The sequence below is a fragment of the Montipora capricornis genome, chromosome 2, assembly GCF_036669925.1.
Source record: "Montipora capricornis isolate CH-2021 chromosome 2, ASM3666992v2, whole genome shotgun sequence".
In the NCBI taxonomy this organism is placed as follows: Eukaryota; Metazoa; Cnidaria; class Anthozoa; order Scleractinia; family Acroporidae; genus Montipora; species Montipora capricornis.
Genome location: NC_090884.1, coordinates 34,084,326 through 34,104,325, shown reverse-complemented (window position 1 = coordinate 34,104,325; position 20,000 = coordinate 34,084,326). Strand labels below are relative to the sequence as shown.

Here is a 20,000-nt window from a genome sequence, read left to right as displayed (position 1 = left end):
TATGGAGCGAGCTGTGTATTGCATTAGAAACACCTCACTTCGTAATGACGATTCAAGGCTTTTGTGGCTTCAATATTTTGCTCAAGTATTGCACCCGTTTGAGCTTTAACATTCCTTTTCTAAAATGGTGATTTTCATTCTACACAAGCGATTGCCGCGTATTCCACGAAATCCTTTTCATATTCTTTCATTTAGGACTGGTTGATGAACTTAGTTCTCGTCCCAGGCCACATTCTCCCTCCTCAACCATCACGGTCCACTCAAGTCAGCAAGCAACACACCTCCTTCAATCCGCTGAAGCAGTTTTCTATGATTGGAGAATACGCTTTCAGCCAAGACAAGATTAGCTCCTTTCCTTTTGAGTGGAGTAAACTACTTCAGAGTGGCCTTTGCTCATCTGTGGAGACCGTGAAACGACTGACCTTCAACAGGAGTGAGATGCAGGAAGGGGCACTTTCAGAAGACAACGAGATCGAGCTTGTGAATGCTCTTAAGGGGCATTATGGCGTTTCTGTGGGTAGCGGAAGTGGGGAGCAATCTCGGTAGAGTAGGATAGAGGGAGAGACAGATGAACTTGACTGGGAACTTGAAAGAAAAGGAAGCGTGTCTTTTCCTCCCCTGCCTGCTCATTTTTGCTTCCGTTTTCTCCGGAAGCTTTTCCCTCGTTGCTCATTTTCTGCAAACGGCAAGAAAATTATCCAGTGGTTTTATGATATAAGTGCCCATTTGCGGGCCACTATGATGCTATAACCATTGTGTTGACTGACACCTTTAATAGATCGACAATTTGACGGATAGGGAGGATTCATTAGAGGCGAAAGTTTCAAACAGCCCTAATATAGAAATATTATTCACTATTTTCTCAAATCCATGTTACATCTTGTTTACCCCCCACACAAAAAAAATGCCTACTCATTGTTTGCAATTTCTCCTGGGACATGAAGATATCCCAAGAGAAATAAAAAACAGGACATATTCTCTACTCTACTCTACTCTACCCCCCCCCCCAAAAAAAAAAAAAACAAAAAAAAAAAACAATTTGCATAGGCATTGGTTTCGAATCGAAAGCAATGCTTATGCAAAATTTGGGCGGTAAAAGAGGTGTATTATGGGATTTTAGAAATTAGAGAATAGACCATTTTACAGTTATGTGCTTAATTACCTGGCCTATGAATGAAAGTGAGGCTAGAGATGACCTTGTTTTAATAGAAACCTCATTGCTTTTCTTATGAAAAGTACATCATTAACATAAGAAAAGCAGGCAGAGAGGTCTGTATCATAACAAGGTCAACACCAGCCTCGCTTTCATTTAAAGGCCAAGTAACTAAGAAAATAACAGTAAAAAGATCGAATTGATATTGATATTGAGCGAAATGATAGAGTTAACTAGACCCGTTTGGCGTTGAAACCTTGTGAATTCCCGAATATGTGAAATGTACGAGAATTGCAAATTGAATGTTTATCTTCTGCTAGAGAACCTGTGAAATGAAAAAGCGTCTAAAACGAACATACTGCATGTACTGTAGTTTGATTCTACTCTAGTTTGAAGAAATTTGAATGTATCTTTAAAAAGTTACAATTCAAAGACCCTGCGAAGAATCAATTGACGTTGGGCTTCGAATAGTCACTTTTCGAGTAGCATTCAAATTCATTCATACCAAAGTAACATCATACTATGTGTGATTTTCAACCTGCTAGCAATGGGATCCTTAACTTTCCGAATCGAGACCTAAGTTCACTTAGTAAAGATATTAAAGCCTCCCTAGCGTACCTCGATCATAATAATATACTGAATAATAACTTTATTAAACACCAAAGACGAGATATAACGCTGTTTCTCACAAGTAAAATAAGACTCGGCAGTAAGAACAATAACGAATTGAGGGGATTGCTCCTTGAAAAAGCATAAATATTTGATTTGATTTGTGTTACCTTGTTGATCGTTTGGATTGGTGCTTGAAGTTTTAATACTCTTCAGCAATAAGCTCCAACTTGTTCTTAGTCACAGTATCTCTTCTTTGCACTAGTGGTTCAAGGGTGTTCTTGGCAAATCCAAGAATTCTCAGGCATCCACTGATGACCTTGAATATTCATTACTTTATAGAGGCAAACTGAAGGGCTCTGGTTAACGTCTTGAAGAAAAACTGCAAGGAAATGTTCTTTTGTAAGATTTTTCTTGAGCTTAATCGGTTAAACCAGACCTGGCAATGAATGATTTAGAAATATTTATTTTCTGGATATTTGTCGAAAGTCCTATTTACTGTGTACTTTTAAATGTAAATACGTAGCAGAAAAAATGACCGAAAATAAAAATCACATTACCTTCGTTGCTTTGTGACTTTTTTTCTGAAAAGGCTTGGCAAAACTAGAGGCTACAAATGTTTTGGTCTGCACCGGGAAAGCGACCTCTGGTATGTTCTGAACCAAGAAGTGCTTGAAGTCCTTCTGGCTCTTCTGCGGTGTCCAGGAAAGATCACAGCGATTACCAGTCACATGCGCCCCTCAACGACTTCTTTTAATTTGGGTGGACGTCAATCAAATGTTTCCATGACGAATTCGACTGCCGCCAAGTGAACCGGACTACATTGTCATGGAAGCATTTGATTGAAGTCCACCCTGATTTAGTTTTGGAAAAGGCCATCCCCCTTTTTTTTCTCGTTTACCGTCGAATGCGTTTCCTGATATTGGGTCGGTCGGTCGGATTGAAAAAAAAAAACCAAAACAAAACGAAAAGTCCTAAGCATTCTCGGAATCGGAGGCCTGGTACCCCAGCATCATAGCTGTGGAGCCAGGAAACAAGACGTGAACCCAAAATCAATATGGCGGAAAAGTTGGTGGATGTTGTTGCAAAATTAAGACTGTGGGAAAAAGGATAAACCACCGAAACTCCTATGCGACATAAAAATGGCTTTAAAACGTCGTTACCTTTTTTTTTTTTTGGGAAAATGCCAGATATTTGGGTCGGTCGGACGACGCTAAACGGAGGAAAAAAAGGGGATGGCCAAATGACAAAAAAAAAACCGTTGAGGGGCACGTGTGACTGATTACCGCTGTAAAGAAGCACTATTTTCGAAGATGAATCAATCGAGAATATTATTGTCTTCCTGCTCTAGAATCATAACTAAAAAAAAACTATTAAAAGAATTTACTGAGCTCAGAGCTCAATAAAAATAGTTATTTCTTTCGGCCGGCACCAATCGAACTTCATCAGCCACAACAAAATATCAATGTTAGGAAGAATTATAAAGCGGGAATTTGGGAGTGCCCACAGGTAGTTATTCTCGTTGCTTACTGAAATTATTGAGTCTTTAATGGATACAGGAATACCTATTCTTGCAATTGGAGACCCAGCTGGGGTATTTTCGTCGCTTTTTGATGATTATGTAGCTGAGCACCTCGCGGGCGGACCACTCGATAAGCGAATATTTTGCATAACCCATTCTCGGAGACCCGGGCCTGGCGCTCTCGTCCCGTCTCGACTGTTACACTGGACTGGGTACGAGTCATGGAAAATCTCGAATTTCTTCCTTGTTTTATTTTTCCAATTTCCTTTCATTCCTGCTGTTCTGGATAATGGCGACTTCTCGATGAAGTCTAATTTAAGCCAAGGTTAACCAGCGTATAACGTTTGGTCGAGCGTTGGGTCATTGTTTTGACCAAGTATACATACATCCTGTTCCAAGGGCATTGCAGGAACATGGCGTCGACAGCGAGCGCAATCGCGCAATCTCAAGAATATATTAGTTTCCGTAGCACTGTTCCTTTAAGGCGGGTAAGTTTATAAAATGCCTTTTGTTTCATAACATGTAGAGTAATTGAGTTATTTGAATAATAACACTTGTTTGTAAGCATCAGTGATTCTAGTTCTGTTGCGCGTGTTGGCAGATATTCGGTGCGTGCATGATCTTGTTCGAGGTAAATACGAATCGTTCTCGAACTACATGTATCTTCCGTTACTTATGGCCAGAGTTTAACAAATTATGTGCTCTTTCCAAGTATTTTAATTAATGGTTTGGTACAGCTGTTAACGTTGTTTTGGGTCAGATGTTTTTCATAATATCATAACTATCACAATAATGTATTATGGGCAATAGTATTTAAAGATGCGATGCCCATTAAGCCTATGTTATTAAAACAACATCGAATGAAAGGTACTGGATTAATATTATTGTGGATATTTGGGCCGCCCCCCTAATTTGTTATATCATAGTACATGTTCATGTAAAATAAAGCTTCTTGGATGATGGTCAGTTCTGTTGTCTGCGGTGTTCCATTTCATTTTTCATTTTTGGCTACTATAGCCTAGACTGTGAAACAGTTCATACAGCTTGTCATAAAATGTCACTTGAGGACAAATTGCAGAATGCATGGCCGAGTGCAACATTCTGTTGAAGAGCAATCATTCAAATTTGTGGGAAGTGAGGCAAATTGTGTGGGTCATTAAGAATTTTTCCCACAGCTTTAATACATCAAAGCTAACAAAGGAAAAAAGCTGGATATAAGCGTTTTGAAGTGTCCTCACACTATAGTGATTAATTATACATGTATATGGACTTATTTTCTTTGCTATATTCCTGTCAGTTCGATTATATTTTTAATGTCACTTTTGTATTTCTTTCTTCCTTCTTTTGTGCAAACTTTAGATAACTCAACATTTCCCTCCTAGCGCTTCTCTAGAAGACATGGGCAGTAATCTAGACCTCGCTAATTCCATGTGTGTTAATGGAGGAAACATATAGTTTTTGACTGCTTAACCCATTGACACCTCAAGCATCCTATGATGTGCCTAGTTAACGAGTAAAATCATCTTGTGTTAAGTGTCACTCCCAGGGGTCAATGGGTTAATGTCTTGCAATCAACCCAAACAAAGTGCAAGAACAACAGACGGATTGAAAGGCTGACTAGTATATGCATGGGAAAGAGCGAAATCACATGATTTTGAACTGACACATCTACAATCTTGGACAAAATAGATGGGAAATTTGTATCCCCGCCCCCCCTCCCCCCCAAATCAAGGATGGGAAATGCCGTGTTTTGGCTTTTGCGTGGCTTCATCCTTGATTTGGGTGGGGGAGGGGAGTGTTGGGGTTTGCTGTTCCATTTTATTCTGTCCAACATTGTAGGCTCATCACTCGGCAACAAGTCAATACAAAAGCAAGAGTTCAAAGACATGATACATAATACACCACTCTCTACTAATCTATGTGTTCAGCAACTTTGCCTTTATCTCTTTCATTACAATGCTTCAGTTCTCTTGACCCTTTCCTGCCCGAGGGAGTCCCCATTGACGAGTAAAATCATCTGGTGTTAGCATAAAATCTGTAAGTGTCACCCTTGGGCAGGAAAAGGTTAAATGGATCCAGTTGGACTGAAAAAGTCAATTTTGTCCCTTTGTAGATTGTGGTCGACAACTCAGATGAGAAGGAATGGTTGCTATATGATGCAGGACCTCGTAGCGTACGTTGTCCCTTAGTTTGCTTACCACCAGCTAGTGGCACAGCAGATGTGTTTTTCAAGCAAGTTCTTACACTCTCCAGTCTTGGATACAGAGTGATATCGGTAAGTTTTTGTCTGTTAGTGTCTGTTACCCTAATTACACAACAACACAACAATGTACATGGATGGTAAACACTCACTCAGGACCAACAATTCCCAGTTGCAAACAGAGCTTCACTAAAATAATAGTAAGCCTACCAACATGTACATGTAGTTCAACAATGTCAGTATTTGATCCTGTGGCTGGCACATTTAAATAGTGAAGCTAAATATTACATATTATTTTGTTGTTTCAACAGCAATGCTTCTCTCCTCGAGACCTCTGCGTGTGCTACAGTCACAAGTTGCACAAATTGTTTTATTTCGCCACAGAATTATTTGTTTTGTGCAATGTAGTAAAGATGTTGATCAATGTTTAAAGATGATCTCAAGAAAGAAACATTACGCTCTCTCCCGCTAGTATGACCAGATCTATGAACTTAGCTTTTATTGCACAATTTTCAGTCTTCTGTTTTATAGAATATATCAGGATTGTAGATTACCTGTAAACTAGCTGATTTATAGCTACAGTAAGCGTAAATTCAATTTTAAATAAAGTATCTTACGTGTACCTTCTTATCTTAACCCATGACCACTTCCCCCACCCCCTCTCCTGCCGACGCTTTCCAGCCAACCATCCATGAGTAGGGTGTATTCAGTTATTTTTCTCATGCCCTGGGAAATTACTAACCTAATTTAACAAAGTTTTGAAATATTTCTCTTGCTTTTCTGAAATGAGGTGGAATACCCAGTGTACTGGACATACTCTGAGTGGACTGAAGGCTTTTTGCGGCTTCTGGATTATCTAAAAGTTGACGAGGTTAGCTGTAAAGTAAAAAGTAAAGTAAAAAGTAAAGTAAAAGTAAAGCAACCATATTTAACATCGATAACTCGTAACAGTAATTCAACTGACAAACCTGAGGTCGACAGTGTGCTCATTTTACTCCCCCCCCTCTCCATCAGTGCTCCGTTTTACGGGTATTTTTATAGCTACTTACCTACACGGAAAGGAAAGGAGTCGAAACAAGGATGCGAGATCCGGGAATCGAACTCAGGACCTCTTGCACCAAGGCCGCGCACTAACCAACTGTGCCATCCTTGCTTCTTGATACATTTTTTTTACAAGCATTATAAAGGGTCTGAAAAGTGACATCATTCATAATACTACCAGAAAAGAGGATAAAAAAGTGCTACAGGAGTGCTTGTAGCATGTGTGCAGTAGTTTCAAGTGACAGTTACAGTGGTCAATAATTCCATTCAAACACATACATGTAGATTTATGTAAACGGTACTTGTCAAACTTGGACTTGGAGTCCACCCGGTTAGGAAGCTAGCACATTCTAGGACCCTGTCTGTCCAACATGATTATTGCACGAGGTCGGGCACCAGAATACGCCCTCTTAGAACAAGATCTAATAGACTAAAGGATTTTGTGACCATGAAATATGTAAGTTATTCCTAATCTCCCTGTAATTCAGAGCTTGCTCTGCGAAAGGGGTAAATAAACATTTATTATTATTATTATTATTATTGTTATTATTATTATTATTATTATTGTTATTGTTATTGTTATTGTTAATTTGTTATTGTTATTGTTATTGTTATTGTTATTATTTATTACCATTAAAACATAATTATAATACATATCTGATGGAATTGTTTACCAAATTGCTGCAATTGTAGGTCCATCTTTTTGGAGCTTCCCTTGGTGGATTTCTTGCACAGAAGTTTGCAGAAATGACCTTCAAAAGTCCCAGAGTCCACTCTTTGATACTTTGCAATGCTTTTGCAGACACATCCGTGTTTCAACAGACTGCAACAGCATCTACGTAAGTTATGGTTATGTTGAGTAATAAGAGATCTTGAGTTTTTTGTAATGATGCCTTTAAACCCCCTGGGAAAAAAAAGGAAAAGGAAAGGAGAGGAACTTTATTGAAGCGTCAAGTCATTCTAGTGCTGGAGCACTAATTGGGGACACTATAAACTGAAATTCACAGTTAACGCAAATGAAGCGAAGTGTTGGTTTTGAGGAGAGGGGAAAACCCGAGCACCAGGGGGAAAAATCTCTTGGTGCAGAGTAGAAAACTAAAAACAAACGCGACCCACATTATGATGCAGAGTCTGGGAATTGAACCCGGGTCACATTGGTGGCAGGCGAGTGCTCTCACCACTGCGCTGTCCCTACACCGAGACCTGACTGGATAACAGGCACAGATGAGCTGTAATATTAATATACTTAACCTCAGAGCTACACTATTAAATTGTTTCACCCCCGATCTTGCCCTCATTGAAGAATAAAATCCCCTGGCATTAGACAAAGTTAAATGTTTAAGTGTCACTCATAGGACAGAAGGGTTAACAGTTTGATGTTAGGAAAGGATTGGCATTTGTCATAAACCTCATAATAATCACTTCATGAAAGTGTCAAGCTTACATGTATGTAGTTGCGTACAAGTGCCCTACTACATGTATTTGGGAAACTGAGATTATAATCAAATCAAATGAAAACGAACTTCTCAAATTAATAATGGCTTTTAGAAGAGGAAACTGGGATCCCTTGGGAAAAACCTTGTGGAGCCAGAGAACGAACCATCAAACTCAACCTGCGTATGAAGCCAAGTAAACACAGCCACAGACATGTTGATGAAAGGCAAGAACTCTAGCCACTGTGCTACCCCCTCTGTTAGTATTTTAAATTCCTCTTGGGTAGTGTGAGATGTTAACTAGTTGGCTTTGAATTAAGGCAAAGAATGCTAATGGCAAAAGTGTGCAAGGTTGATGCTAGGGTGAGAGCACTTGCCCTCCACTAATGTGGCCGGGGCTTGATTCCCAGATTCAAGGTCCTATGTTAGTTGAATTCTGGGTTCTCAAGTCTGTCGAGGCTTTTCTTAAGTTACATGTACTCTGGTTTTTTCTTGTCATTAAAAGCCTATGTCTTTGATCTGTTCTTATTTCCTCTGATTATTTTGATTTGATTTCTTGTCTGCGTCATTAAGGAGAACACACATGGGAAGGAAGATGACATTCAGCTTTCAATTAGCCTTTAATGTACACATATGATGACATCACATCATTTGCTCAAAAATTCACCACCAAGCCTCGTTTGCACAAAATTATTCACATCACTCTGTTCGCACATGGGTTTTCTTTACAAGTTTGTTCCTTTGGGATTCAGCTCAAGCTAAAATTTACAAGTTTGATTTTCGAATTCAAAGCTTGGTGGTGAAATCAGCTACTCAGACAACATCATGCATAAGGGCTATTGATAAAGTGATTATATTATCAATATCATTATTGTTTTATTTTATTTCAAACAGGTTCTGGGTGATGCCTGCGTTTCTTTTAAAAAAGATGATCATGAATAATTTTACCACACAAGAGGTTGATGAAGACATTGCCGACTCAATTGATTTTATGGTTGAGAGAGTAAGTGTCAAACTGTGTTTTAACCCATCAACATCCAAACCGGCCGAAACTGGCCAGACTTAATATTTTACTCTGTCTAACGCAAGGCGATTTTACTCGTCAATGGGGAACCCCTGGGAGTCAATGGGTTAATCACTCACTGAAAAACTATGTCTCCATTAATCACTCACTGAAAAACTACATGTATGTCTCCATTAACCCATCGACATCCAAACCGGCAGAAACCGGCCAGACTTAGTGTTTTACTCTGTCTAATGCCAGACGATTTTACTCGTCAATGGGGAACCCCTGGGAGTCAATGGGTTAAAGAATTTTAAAATGGTGCAAACATAACAGACTGCAGCAGTTCAGCAAACTTTGGTAAATATAGCGAAAAAGACTAAGCATCAGATTGTGATGATTGTGGGATAATATTATACGAAATGTCATGTGAAAGTTATTTGAACTTTGAAAGGGACTTGAAGTGAGAATTTTAAAGATCATCGCTGTTAGATACATTGTATAATATTATTAAGCAACATGAAGGGGCACTGTCATGTTAAAATTGCTGTTTTTAGGTCAAGACTGAATAAAATCTTAATTATAGTACATGTAGTACTATAACCGAATTATTGATGCAAGGACATCTCTTAGTGTTTTGAAGTTTGACTAAAATAGCGTGACACTACCCCTTGAGCAGTTGCTAAGCTTGAACAGGTTCGAACTGAGCCATCAAGCCAACGGGGGTTCAATTCTACAGAGTTTTCTCTGTCCTTGTGTAAGCCCAATTCCATTAGTAGGGCTAACGCTCACATGGGTTACATGTGGTTACTTCACCTTACCGTCCAATAGTCAAATCAACTGGAAGATGGTCAGTTGTGAGGTCAAGTCAGTGTCTCGAAATGTGACACACTGCTTATTTAAGGGGAACTAAGAATTGTACATACTTAACAGATGGTAGTCAAAATACTCTTGCAGCAAACATAACTAAGTTCTTGTGAAGACAAAAAGGATATGTTTGGACATGTTTCTTATTACACAGAGATAGAGAGATATCTCAGTTTTAATTTAACAGTGTAATGATGGTCTTCGTGCCAACAACTTTAAGTCACTTGTCTGAAAACTTATCACTATCTGTCACAAGTTTCTTCATTTGAGATATGCAGATACCCTTAAAAGAAGCGACCTTATGCTTGTTTTTGTTTCTTTGTTGTTGTTGTTTCTTTCTGTAGCTGGAAAGTTTAGGAAGAAATGAATTGGCATCAAGACTAACGCTAAACTGTTTGGACTCGTACGTTGAACCGCAAAAATTGCATGGAATCCCAACGACCCTTATTGATGTAAGTACGGTTGCCAGATGACTCTAAGTACAAACTGCAGGTTAATTATCTTTGTTTATTAAGCAAGTACTATATCTAGTTGAACAAGTAAAATCGGCACTGCCCTTGCTTTGAAGATTTTTGGCAATTTATGAAGCTTGATTATCGAATTGGGAAGAGGGATCTAAAATCTCATAAATGGGAACCTCTGTTACCTGTTACCTGTTCTGAATATTTCAATAAGTAAATGAGCCTGTAGTATCCAGCTGAGTTGTTCGAATTTGTAGAATGTTTTCTTGCCTGCCTGAACCGAGAGCGCTTTTGTACTTGAATAACCTGAATATTATTATTATTATTATTATTATTATTATTATTATTATTATTATTATTATGAGCAGGCTTGTGAGGAACAGGCGAGGCTCAGTTGGTTAATGCATGCTATTTTTGACGGTCGATGCCATTCTTAGTAACAAAGCCATTTTATTCGGTTAGCTTTCAACAAATTGTTAGGATTAGCTTCATTTAAATACATTAAAATTGCAATCTTGTAGTCTTTGTTTCAGTAGTGTACAGGTTAAGTGCATTTGTTCTTATACCATTGAACCGAGTTCAACATCCTTCGATCAACTTTTTCTAATTTGTTTTTCTAAGGTTTTTTCTCAGTTTTTTTTTTATTCTAAGTGACACATGCAGCTAATCAAGTTCTATTACTTTTTCCCTCATTTGCAAACAACATGTCTCGTCCAAATGGCATCGCTTGTTTACGAAAGGAAAAAATTATTATTATTTTTAGTTTTATTTTTATTTATTAATTTTTTTTTAAAAGGGGCATTTAGGGATCTATACGTTTTAAATTGTTTTCTCTGTTTACATTTTCCTTTTTGTTTCCCTTAGTACTTTTTACTACGCATTCTTAATTATTGTAAATAGATTTCTTTAAGTACTATCTGATATATGTACTTGGAAGATATTGTGATTTTTATTTATGTCCTTTGTAAATAGTTTTGAATTTTATAACTTTCAACTACTTTTTGCGAATCGATGGTTATTAGTTATTGTGAGAAATCTGTTATTAGAGCTATGCAGTTTACAATAATTATTATTATTATTATTATTGCTATTGTCAATATATATATTTTTGCCTTGTTTTGTTATGTAATGTGTGGTGTAATTATTTTTTTTGTTATTAAAAAAGTGTTGTTAGTATTGCAAATAGGGTAAGCACTGTATGTGTGGGTTTGTATGTGGGAAAATGTCACTGGCATCTAGCAGTGTATTAGTTATGCATAACCCCTGACGTTTATATCAACTTGTAGATTACATAGCAGGCTATGCATTAACGGTAAAATAGTTTCAAAATATCTTCAATTGAAACAACGAAAGCCCAGGAAATGTGGACCTCCATCCAAACTGGCCCTCTGGCAATGGCTGGCTGACTTCACTTTTCGAGCTACTTAATAGGCAAGTAGCTCCTTCCCACGAACTAATGCAAATTGCAGGCTTTAACTTGTTCAGCCCTACCAGATTTAATTAAATGTAAATGACGTTTCGGTGCACTAGCTACTACGGAGTACTTTCTCTTTTTTGCAATCCCATTTTGAAATCGCGGCATATTTGTAATTGAGTTGTCTCTGGCCAGACTCTGGTCATTTGATCTAACATTTAACAATTGTTCCATGAGTGCACGTTGGATATGAGATAGTAATTAGCCAACGAGGCACGTAGCGGAGTCTCATATTTAATAAGCGCCAATGGAATAATTTCATGAAATTCTGAACTGTTTTACTCAAAGAACGATAGGATGTTGCCTCCATTTTTGCAAAACCACCGCCGCTATCAGTTTCCATGTAAGGTCATTACGGCATATGAGCTGATAACCAAGATTGAGTGATCCAATCAGAAAGCTAGAAATGCAATATCCAAAATTGAAAATTTAGTATCCATCAGGGCACGAAACTTGGCCCATTGCTGTTTGCCAAACTTGTCAACCCCTTAGTGGATAACTGGTTATTCAAAATTAAGTTTGTTTGTTGTCTGTTGCCGAAGTAATTCCAAGATGTTCACCGAGTATTATGCCCATTATTGTAAACGAAATTATGGATCTTGCTACTGCAAGGAAGATGTGTCTCAATGCCAAGAAATGCAAAGAGATTTGCAGTATCGCCTCCCTTTACTGTCATCATCATACATTACGGGATGCCCTATTGAGTCTGTCCAGTCATTTAAACTCCTTGGAGTGTACCTGAGTAGCGACCTAAAGTGGACTACACACTGCGACTATATTATAAAAAAAAGAGCATCCAAACGGTTATACATTATGCGCCAGCTGCGTAAAGCTGGTTACAGTCCCACTGATTTGACTGAAGTGTATTGCTGCTTCATCAGACCTGTTTTGGAGTACGCAGTTCCCGTCTGGGCCTCACTCCTATCATACCTGAGTGCTGAGATTGAATCTATACAACAGAGGACCTTGAAAATAATTTTTAGATCTGAGTATTATTGCTACAATAATTGCCTCGAAAAAGTTAAACTCCTTGCTTTACACCAGAGAAGAGAGAAAATTTGCCATGAATTTATTAAGAAGTTTAAGAACGTAAGTCCTATCAAAGCTATCTGAAACAGAAAAAAGAACATTAACAACCATGGATATAACTTGAGATCTGGAACCACCAACTACTCTACAATTTAAATCAACTCTGAGAGACTGAGCCATTTTGTAACCAGTCTCAATTTTTAATTTTTTTAAATTCTTAATATTGTGCATATGTTGTGTTTGTATCCTTTGCTGTTGTAGTCATAATATATTTCCTGTAATTCAGTTCATTCTGCAAGAGGAAACAATAATTATTATTATCGTCATCATCATCATCATCATCATCATCATTATTATTATTATTATTACAACTGGTTTGCCTCCGGCCAGTTGGGATTCTTAATTTGTTTGTATTGCTGTTTTCGTTCTGTCCTGTCGTTTCGTTGATTGTTGTCCACTGGCCCTAAAAAAGCCCCTATAGGGAATGGTCCTTCAGTTTGTATTGTATTGTATTGTTTGTTTTCTTAAGTGTCTCTTAGTGGATTTTCTCTTCGGCCGATTTAGTGGAGTTGCAATGAACTGGAATACCACAATTGTCACACAAAAAAGGTCTGGAAAAACCATTTTAAACTTGAATTTACTATGACAGTTCTTGACGTCACCATTGCATTGGGGTCGCATATTTTAATTAAAGCCTTAAATATCTCATCAGCTTTCAATTGATTTGATTTCATTTATCGAATCTCAACTCAGTACAACACTTGTCTTCAGGTTTGACATGTAAATAGCACATGAAGGTTTCGTAAACAAAAAAACCCTTTTCTGTTGTTGTATATGAGTTTGCCTCACTTGTTATGAATGGTAACCTTTTAATATTTTTTTAGGTTTTTGATGATTGTGCACTGTCACAACCAGTTAAAGATGAACTTTATAAGTGTTACCCCAATGCTAAGAGAGCTCATCTGAAAAAAGGCGGAAATTTTCCTTATCTTTGCCGGAGTGCCGATGTGAATTTGTACCTTCAGGTGAGTTTCTTTGAAACCTGCAGGCTGCTGTTTACGTGCCAGTTCATTATGCTGTTATTTGGACTATGGATCCATAATAGGTCACCCGAGGGAGGTTGAGATTGAAGAAACGACCATCTAGTCGGGAAGGTATCTGATGGGTGTCCAGGACAGTCCCCTCATGTTGGAATACAGAGCTGGCCTTGGGTCATCCACCGCCAGGGACTGGGGAGGGGGAGGGGGGGGGGGGGGGGAGTTTCCAAAACAGTCTAAAATACTTGAGAGCCACAGGAAAGGTTTTCTTTAACTACAGTGAAATCATGACCTCACTGTAATTTTGCCCAATAAAGAAAATGAAATGAACTTATCTTTGGAAAGTGGGTTACTCTCTCGATTTGGTAAGGTCGAACTTCGTACTTCAGCTGCCAAACATTCCCCAGTGACAAGCCAACAAACAGATATCAAGTGAACGTTTGTAGGATAAGTTATCCGTATTACAGTTTTGAACCCCACTAAAAATGTGCTCGACCGTGACATTGCGCAGATCTGTGTGCTCTCCTATTGAACATAGCTTTCGACAAACGGGCGCAGGAATTGTTTGTTATCTTCAATAAGGTTGTCATTGTCTCATGCAGATCCACCTTCGGCAGTTCATGGGAAAGCGATTTAGTGCTATGGACCCCAAATACATGACCGAGGAGGACAAGATGTCGTGTGGTCTTCTACCATCTGGAGCTCCACCCTGCGTGGTTTCATCAGATGAAGAAGAGGACTATTAGAACTAAATTGTAAAGTTAGATAAACTAGATTCATGGAAACCTACCCAAAAAGCCGATTAATACCGACAAACATGATCAAGGAATTTGCAAAAAATGTGGAATACTGCTGCAGCCTAGCAACGGGAGACGGAGGTTTCCGCGATACAAAATGGAGTTTCAGAGACTAAGAATGGCAACAAAGAGTAAAGATCGTTCAATTCGTTTGTAAGGTAAAAAATAGGTCCATGTACGTCCTGTTCACTTGATTAGCTTGAATTTAGCTTTGTCATTCTGAATGTTTAAAACAAAGCTCTCGATGTTTAAGTTTGAGATATACGGGGCAATCTGTGAAAAACAGGGTTTTTGACGGTCAGGAAACGTGAAACTGCCCGTCGATTACAGAAGGGTAGGCTAAAATTACAAACGAAAGATAAATCGGACATCGCAAGTTTAAACTCAAAGAGAAAACTGAGATAACCTTAAGTCTCTTGGTTGTTGATATAAAATGTTATCATTTTTCTCAGATATTTTGCTGTATTTTATATATAAAAAATTAGTTATTAAATGCGACTGAGTGAAGTGTTAAAAAAGGTCAAGTAACTTAAATGAGTGTGTCCTCCTTCATTTGTAAATGCTAAGACGTTTTAAACGTATACATGTTAAATCACGTGTGCGAAGGCCGCAAAAAGGGGAAGCAGTGTTTCAAAACTCCGAAGAATCATTTCTCCGTATCCGATGTATTTCTATTCGCAAGCCGAACCATCCCAACACACACAGTTCCGGCAGCAGCCTGTTCGTAAAGACCTGACTTGCGAAGACAGGTTGGAATAGAGGTCAGATAAACTGGAGCTTATCATGGGGAACTTTTAATGCTCTGTGTTTTGGAAGAAAAAGGTCATACAGCAGTTTTTTTTTTTCGGAGACCCGTTTGGCTTAGTCTGGAATTTTTTTCTCTGTGACGCTCAGAGATTTTTTCTGTATAGCTATTCAAAATATACCTAAATATTGCGAGAAATGCACAATATGAGTGTGAAAACCACTTTATTGGTAAATAGTAAACGGAAGTTGTTTGGTTCTCTAACCCCAGAGAAGGGATAAAAACGATGGCATTGAATTCGAAAGATTTGACAGCGTCTTTCATGGAATGATTATAAGGTTTCATTATAGCGTTTTCTCTGGCGTACTACCGAAGACCGAAGAACGTTATTTCTCGAGTGGATGTTTACTAATGAAGCAGTTCCTCTAAAAAGGGCCTACGTCCTCTTATTCGCCCCTTCAGCAATTGGTTCTTGTATTCTTGTATATCTTCCTGCTTACACAGTGTCGAGTGTGACCGTTTTACAGTGTGAAGGCAACTGCATGGCAAATTATGGCAACGCCTGCACGGAGTGAAGTTATCCCAGTTTGCCTGTCTGCTCCATTGAACAATGAACTATTTCAAACGGAAAACGTAGACTTGAGACCAACGAGAAAAATGTGTGGGGAGGGTCGCAACTGGTTTTTTGAGGTGCGTGTGCGAGTTCCGCCCTTGCGATGATGATGCACACAGTACAGGTCGCTTAAATTCCAAATCTCTTAACACTTTTGGGACGATTGTCGTTTCCTGTACGAGAGGAAGTTGTGGGGAAGCGTTTTCACCGGACGAGAACGAAAAAGGATTCGTGTGGCCAAGCAAGAAGCACCCCTATGCATGTATATGTCTCAAAAGGGGCTCACAAAAGAAACATAACTAGAGTTCATATTTTCGCCCTATTTGCAAAACCGGTGCACAACTACCTGACATCAACCTTTTCCATGAAAAAAAAAAACTCTCCATCCGAAAGTGAAAAGTCTAACGAAACTGTGATTCGATTTGTATTGTAATGTGAGCGGAAATAGAGCGATTTCCTTTCAGCAAGGGTGATTTGATCTGATGTTCCGCTGAGATTTGCTTTGGGCTTGGGAACGACATTTTTCCCAGCCGGAAATGAACGCTTTTCAGAAATGTTGTAAAACCCTTCGGAACTCCTTGCTGTGTTTGTGTCTGCGGAAGTCGTAATATTGGTATACAGCAACAATAAAATTCTCAAACAGGCATCACGCGATTGACAACGCAAAGGGGACAAAGATTTTGATCTCAAGCTATCTGTGTTCATTATTATGAGTAGTTCTGCTTTTCGCGAGCGAGTCCGGAAGTCTCTTTCCAAGTCCGTCAAAGGAAATGCTTGTAAATTTCGATTTACGATCACTTACGAATATGTCGATCTTAAATGCATCAATAGATGGTAAGTGGAAAATTTACACCAGCTAATATATCTAATTTAGTTTGTGTATACAACACCACGGAAGTGTATCGACGGTGATGTTGGAACACAACTGTATTTAAATGTCGTTGCCTTGTAAACTTTTAAATACGCTTCATTGTATGTCTCTGAGATAGTTGTTAATATCATATTTTCGATTGCTCCGCTCTTTTAATCCCTGGTGAAAAGAAATTTGCTTGTCTGTAGATCTAAGGCCGGGATGAAAGGTGCTTTATTGTCATATCTTTGAGATATAAACTTTGAGAAGGGTCAGGCTTAGGAGGCCTCAGAACAGCTCTTATTGAACCATTTGGAAATACTCTCTTTTTCTTTCTTTGATCGCCTGAGACGCTTGTTTATGTAAAGCAATGTCGTAGGTTAAATTTAAAGGCTTTGAAAGTTTAAAATTGTTCGAGAGACTGTTTTGGTCCCTGGGGACAACAGGAATTTCGGCTGATCTCTCATCACATACCGGATCTGAAATAATTCGTGTCCGTAAAACAAAAGAACAATACCTAATTAGGTTATTAGCAAGGCCTAATTGGAATAACAATGGTTCTCTTGTCCTCGGCCATTGTAGTTCGGTATATGAAAGTCTACCCGGAAATTCAGTCCTTTATTCCTCTGTAACTACGTGCATGTTGCCAAGACTTTCAATGTTTAGACGGCCTTTTGGCTGTTGTCTCGTTGTAATGCACCGATCAATGTTAAGCCCCAGGGCTAGGAGGGGGAAGGGGTCGGGCTACCCACAGGGCTTTGACTGTGAGGTCTGTCCCCAGGGTGGGGATTTTGGTCATATGACATATCCCCAGGGTGGGGAAATTGACATGGCCACCATCTTGAATAATGAAGAGGGCTTGGAAATCAACCTTGTTCCCAAGGCTTTTCCATCCCCAAGAAGTGAACCATGTGAGCATTAGCCCTACTAATGGAAATGGGCCCTCACAAGGACAGAGAAAAACTCTGATCAGGATGGGAATTGAACACACGACCTTTGGGTTAGATCACTGCTGCTCCACTGAGTGAGCTGCAAGGTCAGACGGGAGCAGGCCATAGGAACTGAAGACAATTCCCACCCTGGTCAGAGGTTTTCTCTGTCTTGGCCATAGCTAGGGGAGGGGCAAGGGGGCAACTTCCCTCCAAAAAAATATTTGAAAAAAAATTGATGATGTCTCTTTCTGGAGTGTTGGGCAGACAATTTCAACTTTACTGATATTACCTTTGAAACTTTTGACAACCGATTTGCTCGTCTTGATTGATAAACATATTTTTGAAGGAAATCAATTTGGAGACATCATAGACTAATCTGTTAGTTAGCGGTACATCAATGGTTTAATACTAATAATAATATTAGTAATAACACTCAAATTTGCTGGTAAAACCAATAGTTTACAAAACCTTAAGCTCTAAAAGTACCTGTCTTTCTAAACTTGGACTAATGAATGGTTACTTTTGACGAAATATCTATGAAAGCAGGCCCGTAGGAAAGGGGGGTGTGACGGGTGGACACTTTTCTCTTGACCAGCGATCAAAAAAAGTTATACATATATATATATATAATATATATATATAAGATATATATATATATATATATATATATTGTATATATGTATATATATAGTACAAGCCTGTTCTGATTCACTTTATTTCTATTCTCGTTCTTTTTCAATAGTGACATTCTCTAAGACTGTAAAATGCATATGTAAAGCATCTCTGTGCCAAAAAAATCCATTTTGAAGTTCAAAAATTGGAGTAATATCCACGCTGTTAAGTTTGCTTTTAGCTGCCTATTTTCAAATCACACTTCCCTCAAAACGCACGAAATACAGTCTCTAACAACCATATTTTCAAAATTTGCCCGGAAAGCATGCCCCCAGACCCCCCTACAGGCTCGTTTGGTCTGTCTCCTCCTTGGATCGCACACTGCCGCAAAAAAACCTGCCTACGGGCCTGGAAAGTAGAATTTCTTTGCATCTCTATTTCAAAAATTTCTGGGGGAACATTTCCCCCGACCCTCGTAATGACTTGCCCCCCCAGTCGAAAATTTCTAGCTGAGGCTTTGCTTTGTGAGCCCATTTCCATTAGTAGGACTATCGCTCACGTGGTTAATATGGGACGGAAAACTGCATTTCACATTACACTCTAATCAGTTAAGTCTGTTGAAATATAAGTGCTACACAGCCAACGTTTGGAAAAACGAAAGCCTGAAAATAACTCCACCACCTTGGAAAATTCCCAGAAGGCGTTCAAATGAACTTCCCACTTTCGTGAGAGATGGCTGAACGAAAAGTGAGTGGTACATACATTGCACTCTTATTGTGTGCAGCAAGGTCTGAAGGGTATTATTCTGGTCACCTTCACTCACCCCAGGGTGGAGGCTTTTGACACTTTTGGCCAATTATGTTGTCAAAATCCCAACCCCATGCCATATGCATATTTAAAATAATGAATGCGCTTGACTCCAAAAAAAACCAGGACACAATAGACAATCGGAAGATCCATTTGAGAGCCAGGGTGAGGGAGTTTGGAAGAATTAATTGAATGGGGGCTCGGAAGCATTGGTTACTACCTGCAATAAATAAAATTTAGGGGATAGAGATTACAGCATAAATTTGCTCAGTTAATTCAAAGCTTCAGTGCTGATATCTTCTAGAGAGGAGCAATAATGCTTTTGCAAAGAGGGAAGGGTGTAGTCTGCGGCTGATATTTTTTACAGGTCACAGGTCGTTGTTTTGCCAATACAGAAAGTATCCTAAACATTCATAAAAGCTAACCTTAAGCCTAAAAACTTTTGTTTAGGCCTATAGTTAAGCCTAAGGTTAGCTTTTATGGATGTTTAAGATACTCTCTGTATTGGTAAAACAATGACCTGCGACCTGTAAAAAATACCAACCCTGTATTCTGTGATGCAAAATGATTTGACTATGTGCTAATCAAACTGTTTGACACATTGTTTTTGTTTATGTGTCACAGGCAACCAACTTGTTTGAGTGTCGTGTGGTTCCGAAGTCACCGTTCCAAAGTCTCTGAGAAGGTACTGATTCCTTAGCAAAACAAATCCAGTGGTTGGCTCAGTTCAATAATTAGCCAATGTCAAAAATACCATAATACTCTTTGTTTGCCCCTCCAAAATTTTGCATAAGCATTGTTTTTATTTTCTCTTG

The 20,000-nt window shown here is 38.8% G+C and overlaps 3 protein-coding genes across 4 annotated transcripts in view; all 3 read left to right on the top strand.

Annotated features, from left to right (window-relative positions):
* The window catches only part of LOC138019210 (uncharacterized protein KIAA0825-like), a 42,433-nt gene extending 40,108 nt beyond the window's left edge, over positions 1–2,325 (top strand). Inside the window, exon 25 of the mRNA XM_068865928.1 lies at positions 196–2,325. Coding sequence (XP_068722029.1) covers positions 196–546 — 351 coding nt within the window. The 3' untranslated portion in view covers positions 547–2,325. The remainder of the gene's footprint in view (positions 1–195) is intronic.
* Positions 2,326–3,481: 1,156 nt separating this feature from the next.
* Positions 3,482–15,160, top strand: LOC138019203 (maspardin-like). Its single transcript, XM_068865915.1, has 8 exons — positions 3,482–3,772; positions 5,398–5,559; positions 6,275–6,355; positions 7,219–7,364; positions 8,853–8,961; positions 10,173–10,280; positions 13,677–13,817; positions 14,432–15,160. The coding sequence occupies exons 1-8, from the start codon at positions 3,698–3,700 to the stop codon at positions 14,573–14,575; spliced, it is 966 nt and encodes a 321-aa protein (XP_068722016.1). The 5' UTR covers positions 3,482–3,697; the 3' UTR covers positions 14,576–15,160.
* Positions 15,161–16,494: 1,334 nt separating this feature from the next.
* LOC138019192 (myosin heavy chain, clone 203-like) overlaps positions 16,495–20,000 on the top strand; it is a 26,501-nt gene continuing 22,995 nt past the window's right edge. The window contains exons 1-2 of one of the 2 annotated variants that reach the window (XM_068865902.1): positions 16,495–16,818; positions 19,810–19,870. In XM_068865902.1, the coding sequence (XP_068722003.1) occupies positions 16,694–16,818; positions 19,810–19,870 (186 nt within the window). In that variant the 5' untranslated portion in view covers positions 16,495–16,693. The remainder of the gene's footprint in view (positions 16,819–19,809; positions 19,871–20,000) is intronic. The other variant, XM_068865892.1, reaches the window with a different exon arrangement.